This window comes from Haliotis asinina, chromosome 8 (genome assembly GCF_037392515.1).
Source record: "Haliotis asinina isolate JCU_RB_2024 chromosome 8, JCU_Hal_asi_v2, whole genome shotgun sequence".
NCBI lineage: Eukaryota > Metazoa > Mollusca > Gastropoda > Lepetellida > Haliotidae > Haliotis > Haliotis asinina.
The window spans coordinates 28,448,513-28,457,529 of NC_090287.1; the positions used below are offsets into that span (position 1 = coordinate 28,448,513).

The 9,017-nt window shown below is 39.0% G+C and overlaps 1 protein-coding gene across 1 annotated transcript; it reads left to right on the forward strand.

Annotated features, from left to right (window-relative positions):
- The first annotated feature begins 736 nt into the window (after window positions 1–736).
- Window positions 737–8,736, forward strand: LOC137294546 (uncharacterized). The gene is made up of 9 exons (XM_067825584.1): window positions 737–820; window positions 2,035–2,067; window positions 2,974–3,003; window positions 3,486–3,551; window positions 3,779–3,814; window positions 4,730–4,795; window positions 5,347–5,564; window positions 7,034–7,499; window positions 8,310–8,736. The coding sequence occupies exons 1-9, from the start codon at window positions 781–783 to the stop codon at window positions 8,504–8,506; spliced, it is 1,152 nt and encodes a 383-aa protein (XP_067681685.1). The 5' UTR covers window positions 737–780; the 3' UTR covers window positions 8,507–8,736.
- Window positions 8,737–9,017: the final 281 nt, after the last annotated feature.

Below are 9,017 nucleotides of genomic sequence, written 5' to 3' on the forward strand. Positions count from 1 at the left end.
TAATCAAGTACTTCTCAATGAGTAAGAGAGTTCAAATGCATAGAAACATATATAGTGACGACGAGTGCTGTCCATGCAGTACATCGTACGAGACCAGGTCTCTCAGATAACACAGGGATAAATCTAGTCTGCAGGAAATGTAATGATGACAAATTGTTTGCCAAAAAGAACAGTTAGTTTTATGTGTTGACATTGTAGCCTGGACACGAGGACGCACTCGTGGGTTCAGGTACAACAATGCAGAGGGCAATGTGTGAAAACTGACACCCGTTTAGATGGGTTAACAGCTATGTTAAAAACACGTTCTCAACTGAGAAGGATGATAAGAATATATTACTGAAGAGATCAAAGATCTTCTCACCGAGTAAACGAGCTCATATGCTTAAAAAATATATGGTTCTTTCAGCCTGACCACCGGTTCGTCGTTCAGAGCCAGAACTCGTTTTCCTGCAGCAAAGAGATGAATGCAAAGATGACAAATTTATACGAAAAAAGAGGTCTCTTGACTTCGTGGCCGATCAGACGGAAGCGTTCATAGTCTCATCTGAGACAATACAAATGGCAATGTGTCAAAAATGGACACCCACTTAGTACTACATTGTGTAACACCATATTTGACGTACACAGAGACATCAATAACAAAGACGTGAATGCCTGGAGGGCGACAGTGACTGGGACATTATATGGCCATCAATATTGCTGTGTCACCAGCGCCACATACAAGCTTCTATATAGGGCTACTTCATACACCCTCTTCAACATTGAGCTTGGACCGTTGACATGAGGACATTTACAGTACTGATTCTTTCTTTTACCACAGGTGAATATTCTTATTTGTGTTTCAACTATATTCCTCAAACAAAATTGTTTCATACTACAATGTATCCCTGTCTTTAATTTACTCATTCTTTTAACGATGAATACTTGTTATGTATGTTAGAAAAGTCATTCATTAATGTTAGTAAATGCATTGATAATTCTGTTTCTATTTTACCACCGTCGTACATTCCTCTCTAGTTTTAAACTACACTTAACAGCAAAAGAAACGCAATTCTTTTTGTCATGTTTCTAAACAGAAGACACATAAATGAACGCTTACTTTCATGAGATTTCATTTCTTGCCAAACTTTCGTGTCTTTTGCTGTTCAGAATATATAATTCATCGAACAGCGGTGTTTCTAACTGGACGTATTGTTCTCTCCACACTTAATTTCCTCTTTGTCGGAAAAATGTTCATGATTTCAGTCGTTATTTATTGAGAGTTTGATAAATCCGGAATTCCGATTTAGAATTTGCCAAATATTTTTAGCAAAGAACATTCACCTGCTGTCATTAAAAATAAATCTTATTAACAAGATTTTAGTGCTCGCTACCCTTACTCACAGATCTTAGGACATCCTTTTACAGACGACATAAATGCTTTTTTTCAAACCACTTCAACACACTCATGAAACGCTAACCGGAGACATTAGCATATCAGAAAGCGTCATTCTCGAGTTTTACGGAAAATTTTGACAGACAAATATTTTCCATTTAAACATTTGAAGGGAAGGAATTATGACACTGTTTCTTCGTCCATGTGATGCTTTAAATGAACCAGATAACGATGAGTCTGACACCAACAGTGGCACAGCACATAAATGCCGTTCGGAATGCCTTGTGTTAACCATTTCGTGATTGGCGATTCGGATATCATTTTCTACATTTGATAAGCGTTCGGCCAGATAACAGATCATTCTGGTGTGAACTACAAAAGAACATTCCCTGATCTTTGTGCGGTATATGCTAACAACACTACCTCATTATTTAGATTGTTGGTTATGCTCAGTAGCTTGTTGATTGTGTTTCTTTATATTTCTTCGTCTTGGGACGTTGTTCATAACATCTCCGGTTTGCCCTCTCTACGCTGTGGAATATTGCTGTCTTGGACTTTACACGACATCATAATAATAATACCAAATAATAAATAATTGTCACTGTATGGAAGGCTCTCTTATTTAAAGGTTCTTAAAATGAAATATTGTTCTCTTTCAGTTTTTGGATTTGGCGTTCCAGAGCCCGAACCAGGTACAGTATCAAGTTGCATTTTACTAATTTCCGTAAAACAATTTCCCGTTTCGATCAGGTTCGAATTGGTCTACAGCAAACCATGCATGGTATAATGCGACTGATGGGTCCTCTCCAAGTCCCGGCTCCGGGAGGACAGTAGTGACTGTAGTGAACTCACTGACCTTGTAATTGAATTCTTCCAATCCCCATAGTTCAGCAAACTAACTGACTTTACGAGTGAGTGCGTGAATTAGGTTTTAGTAATATCAGTTCCAGCAATATCACGGCGGGGAACACCAGAAATCGGCTTGACACATTGTACCCATGCTTTAGTCACTGGACTAGCTGGTACATTGCTCAGCGGTGCGCTAAAAAGCAAACTAAAGAACTAACTTATTTATTAACAAACACATCAACCGAACACTACAATACAAAGCATCACCATAGTTACTATACTTTTTCAGTAGTGTAAAACATATTATCGTCGACTGCGTTAAAAAAGGATATTCCAAACATAACTGTTTCATTGTATAACCGGTACTGTGAGAAAATGAATCCTGTTTCCTAAAGTCGATTTTCCAAAGGGAAACTGCAGTATCCATTATGAAAATGATAACAGTGTAGCACTTTGTCTTTGGAAATACGGTCAGATCTTGGATATTAGAAAATAAGGAATTGTTCCAAAAATCGTTTAATGAAACACAATGTGCGTGTTTGTATTTTACTGCTGCTAGTGTTTTTTCATATGTTAGAGAGGCCAAACTGATTTGGTTAAAACTGATCCCTTACTTAAATACAAGGTGGAATACACCCAGTGTCTTTTACATGTACCTGAAACTGTTCGCTTTTTTACATACCAGATGCTACGCACATGATATATTTCTGTGTATACGTAGTACATTTTTGTTCATATTTTGTTTCCAGATGTCCACATCACACATGGAATAAGACCAGGTAATGAAACTGGCCTGATTATTTACTATATTAATATGCAAAAGGATAAAACAACCGGGTTCTTCAACTACAAGGCTGAATACATTCAGTTTCGGATATTACCAACAGGAGATGAATTGCTTTCTTTGAGTGGCGTTTTAGAAGTTGCTGGTGTAGAGGTGATACAATTTTATAGATGATCAGCTTCTATGTTTTAACAATGGCGACGATTCGGTATTGGTTGTTATACCTTTTCCAAGCTTATAAAGTTGTGTCATCTCGGACAAATGAAATGCCAATGTCTCCTATGTATTAATCCCTTGCGGTCAAAAGACAGGGACAGTATCAAAGCATATTTCAACATACCGTCGACATCACATGCATTTGGAGGAATAGAGATCTTGAGTATACTGAATGTGAAGACAATGTTTTCGAAAATATCAATATTTGGATCTCGGTGATCGAGACCATAAAAGAATCATGATATGTGTATTTGTTTATAGGTGTACTCCCGGAGCCTGGACTTGGAGTAGGGCCTCTACCTGAGCCCGAACAAGGACTAGGGGCAGGTAAGATTATGTGTTTTCATTTCTTGTATACATTATATTCCATAAGGATATAAGTAAACTGGGATTTTGTGTTATGTATCATGAAAGATAACAAAAGTAGTTTTATACTTAGGAAAAAAACACAGGCATAAACAATGGCTGTTTGATTTGCTACTTGCTAAACATGTTTGTTTTTAACAGTTCTGGTTTATTCCTCATTTCCTTACACATCTATCATCTTGTTTAAGGTGTCGTTCCTGAGCCAGGTCATGGACTTGTAGCAGGTAAGTGTTTCTTTCTCATCTGTGTATTGAATATTTGATAGAGTACCTGTTGTTTAAACTGTTGACAATGCAGTTTTCTTGCTTGCAAAGGTGGTTTGCAGTTGGGTCTCGATAAATTGCAATAACTTAATGTATTATATATTAAAATATTAACACTGCACATGAATAGTATAAGAAAAACGCGGAATTAAATCAACGTCCAGTGGCTATGTTTATCCCCTACTCGGTGTAATGTCCAATACTTCACCAATTGTCTCTTCCGGGTGGCTCAAACTGTTCGTCATTTACATATATGTTGTGGACACGATATGTCACTATGTCAAGGTCATTCGGCGTTTACTGGGTAAATCAATTACGTACTTTGCATGTGTTCATATCCAACATGGATTTCAGAAAGGATAGTCCTAAAAACGTCCACTTTCGTTAATTGGAAACAAGACAATCATAGTTTGGTTACATTGTCCCCTACTCTAAACGTGCCTTTGCGAAGGTTATGGCGAGGGGACCCCTGAATTCGTTTCTGTATCGTTTCATAAGACTTTCCCATTTGGATTCCGGAGATAAGCCTTACATAGGATAAGATTGTTTTCTTAAAGACGTTTTTACATATAACAATGAATATATTGTTTTTCCAAATCATAAAGGACGGGCTTCCGTATTAATACGATAAATGTATTTTATAAATGATATAATGGTTTTAAAAATACGGGTTTTAAGAAACCTTTCAGCAAGGAAATATTATTACGTTTATATAAAATATAATCGACCTCACATATCTTTGGAGAGAAAGATATCTTGATTATCATACGTTGAAAATAGAACCTGTATTTTCAGACAGGATGGCCAAGTCCGAATATCTGAACTTCAGTGATCGAGAACATACAGGAATCATGATATAGATGTATTTGTTTGTAGGTGTACTCCCGGAGCCGGAACTTGGAGTGAGGCCTGTACCTGAGCCCGAGCAAGGAATAGGGGCAGGTAAAATAATATTACAGATTTGAATGTATATTCCATAATGACATAAGTAGACGGGGATTTTGAACCTCGAAAACGTGCAAGCATTTTATTTTTCAATAGTTTTCTTATATATTTCCTTATTTCCCTGTCAACACGACATGTGCTATTCACAAGCCAGTTCTTGGAATTGGATCCTGTAAGTTTTTCTCATCTTTGGTTTGGATGTGTATAATGCTGACGCTGGATAAAGAACGACTGCCCAAGACGGAATATTGTAACGTAACGTAAAACGTAACTCACTCACTCACTAACTGACTTGCAAATATCAATTCATCCTCATGTTTGATAGTGGCTACAATGAAAAAACAGGAAATGATTATTAGGCAGATACATATCAAGACTTATAAGTATTTGTTTTCTCTTGACGTCTATCATATTCAAGTCCCAGAGTTGTCACATGTGTTGGCTTTCTTGGGTAAAAAATAGCCAGAGTTGTCTTATGTCCTCGGACATACGTGATTGAGTCACTTTCCATGGCATGAATTTCAATGACTTTTTGCGTACTGGAATAGGGATTCCTGAACCTGAATATGGCCCTGGTGGCATTGGTGGAAGCCGCGGCATTAACCGCATCGGCGGCAGGAGTGGACGGAGGAGAGGTATCAGACGCACTCTCATGAGATTGATTAGACGCTTGGGGCAGTTTAACCCCCTTGCAGTAAGGCGTGTTATGACGGCCCTCGGGTTGGGAGGTGTGTCAAACAGAAGAACGCGAGTTCGGAATTGCTGGGTAAGCATGCAACCGAAGCAATTAAGTATTTATCTTTATTGTAAACGCTATAGACAGTTCGCGATTAGTGTTCTGCGGTAGAAAAAATATTTTTGTTATAAAACTATATATTGTTTTAATCATAGAATAAGTCATGGATATATGTTGGGAAATGAATGAAAATGGAAGGTATACACTGAAATATTAGGAACAATCATCTGGCATGTCTTCACGGATATTTTTTACATTTCACCTTTAAACAAAGAGCTACGGCAAAGTAAAGTATTTTCATTGATACGCGTTTGGGAAATATACTTTGGATAATTTAGAATACAATATTCCATTTCATCGTAAAAACAGCAAGCTATAGACAAATACATACAGGACAGGAGGAATGTCGCTGCCTGTTTCCAGAGTCAGACTTAAATCTTCATTGAGTCAGTCACTACTTCTTCAGAGGCCGCCATACATACTGCTTTGTGGCTTTAGGCAAGATACAAACTCTAATTTTCATGCGAATTATGTAAGCGGTACACATCTGTAGTACCGATAGTGCGGCATATCATTACACTTTATGAGCACCTTGTATCATCATTGATTGTAATTTTCGATCAATATACTTTACAAGCTGGTTTACTTTTAACTCCTACTGGACTCACCATATGCTCGAGGGTGTTGTTCGTCTAGCGTTGGAGTTACATATGATAAAATAATTCAAGAAGTTGGCCCTAGATTCCCACCGTATGCCTCCGGGATATTAGGTGCTGTTTTCAACAATAGAACATCCTATTAATCATCATAGAATAATTGTAATACATGTAATAGAAAGATAATGCGTCAGTGACCCCGAGGATATGTCTTTCGTCAGTGCCATGATCAATCACCATTACGTCGTCGTTTGATGACATGAAAACCGTTATGAATGTAATAATGACAAACTTGACACGCACGATCATACCTGTACAAGGTAAGTAAGCCGCACAAGACGATGGTACACGTTTTCCACTATCTGGGAGACATAACATACATACCAAAGACGCTTTTCATACTGTCCCAGTAAAGACGGTAAGTGAACTGCTGAAAAATACAAAATCTGCAAATAATCAGAAAATGATGAAAAGACGAAATCTGTGGTATTACTCGCGTCAATGGTAGACCTTGTCAGGAAAAGAGAGGCCCTTGTGTCATTTGTGGAAGAACTAAATCATGGTGGCAGTAGACGTTGTAGGGTGATCAAGAAAGATAACTCCCATTCTACAGACTGTATTATTCTCAAAGATGCTATTCTCCCGATACACGCTTTGGTAAAAACGGTCGTATCTATGCCATTATATTGCATACTTTGGTTAACAGGGCATGTTCATATATCGTCATTCGTGACAGGTACTTGTTTGAGAAAGTTTATGCCTTTAAAATACATCCTTTTGTTAGAGTACCAAAAGTATAAGAGGGAAATCACAATTCTGTACTTCGTACCCATATTATTGCAGCAATGCCCCCGTCAGACTGTGTGTGACTATGTGGACCGATGGACATCCTATTGTGTGCCTCGTGGTGGCATTAATGGTGGTTTCAATGGTGGAATTCATGACGGACTCAGTGGTTCTATCATCGATGGTCGGCTAGGTGGTGGAATAAATAGTGGACTAGATGGACGCGTCCATGGACTGGGTGGTCATGTTGATGGATTGGGTGGACACATGGATGGGCACATTCATGGCCCTAGTGGACACCTCCATGGACCGGCTGGACACGTTGATGGATTAGGTGGGCATGCTCATGGACAAGGTGGACACGTTCACGGACTAAATGGACGAGTAAGAGGAATCAATGGACATGATGGACATGTTCATGGACCAGGTGGACAGGTCCATGGACTGGGTGGAGGTCGTACGGGTGGATTGAGTGGAGGTAGCCCTTCGTTTGGAATAAACGGAAATGGCGTTGAAAGTCAAAGTAAGTCATTGTTGGCGCAAAATGCAGCTCACTCACTTATTCACTTATTGTAGGTAATTTTGTCATCGTAGTAGAGGTTTGTATTTTGTTTGTTTAACACCACGATCAGCAATATTCAAGCTTTATGGAGGACCGTAAATAATCAAGATCAACATCACGCGTATCGATGACATGTGCCAGCGACACACAAACCGATCCCAGTTACCAGCATGGTATACCGAAGATCAATTCTAACCTGATCGTAACGGGCAGTAGAGAGATTTTGAAGAATGCTTGAAATGTTACTGTGTGGTTTTGATCCACACTGGTTTCTTTGGAAAGCATTTATTTTTAACTGTAATCTAATATTTGAATCTAACCACCCACGTTTGATGGTGGCTGTAGGGAAACAATCATAAATGGTTAATATGTCTGACAATCATACTTGTGCTTTTGAACTCGCAATATTTCGTCGACTGCTTTCACAGCTTTTTTTATTGTTTGGTTTCCAAGTTAATGTCAATAGTTTCTTTGGCCCGTCTCTTCACTTGCGTACAGTGAAAAACATTTGTAGATACTGAGGAAAGATTCACAAAATATTTACGAAACTTTAACATTGTTGCTATCTTCACGTTTGTGGCTTTACTTTGGATAACGTTGGAATTTTCTCCAACACAAACTCGTCATCGCATACCTGAAAAAAAGTGTTCAAAACGATGTTTCACTAAACACACACGCTTTCACACACCGCACACTCAGTAAGTATGTTTAGTGAAAAGCAAGTAGCTGATGCCACACGTTACAACTGTATTAAACAACCTCTGTCTCCAGTCTGCTCTCTGAACCCGGACCCTGGTCAGTGCCAAAGCAACATGTACACCCGTTACTACTACGACGAGCAACTTGGAAGCTGTCAGAGTTTCTCCTACAGTGGATGCGGCGGTAACAGCAACCGTTTCACCACCCTCATCCAGTGCAGACGGACATGTGGGAGCGGAACTAGGGGACGTAATGGTCGACATGGCTAACTCACGGTGGTAGCAGACATCGTCATTGTACGGGGATCAAGGGAGATAATCGCCATTCGACCGCATGTGTCGGTCTCATACATGTCATCTCCCGTTAAACGCTTCAGTGAATGCCTTGATGGAATCTAAACCACTTCTAAACGTTGTCCTGTGTTGGTATACCTTGGTTACTATGCCGAAAGAGTGATTCTCATTTATTTATATTCGAAATAAATGTATATAACCAGTGATCTTACATTCTTGTTGTTATTATCCTTTCAACAGACCAGATGCGTTTCCTTACCTTGCTTCCTCAGATGTTAAGGGCAATGGGATAGGCGAATTGTTAACATCCGTTGGTTCGGTTGCGTTTCACCCAAACGTGCAATGCGATCTCTTTGTCACTATTTGCGTGTGCTAATTTTCATATATGGTATGGGATGCTCTAGTCTAGATGTTCATCAAACAACGGAGAACACCAGTTTCTCACATATTGAGTCAAAACATTTTGACTGTGATGGAGTATATCCAT

Coding starts and splice junctions, on each gene's coding strand:
- LOC137294546 (XM_067825584.1), top strand. CDS start 781: ATGAGGACATTTACAGTACTGATTCTTTCTTTTACCACAG. Junction 3,552..3,778: donor CGAACAAGGACTAGGGGCAG/GTAAGATTATGT, acceptor ATCTTGTTTAAG/GTGTCGTTCCTGAGCCAGGT. Junction 5,565..7,033: donor CGCGAGTTCGGAATTGCTGG/GTAAGCATGCAA, acceptor ATATTATTGCAG/CAATGCCCCCGTCAGACTGT.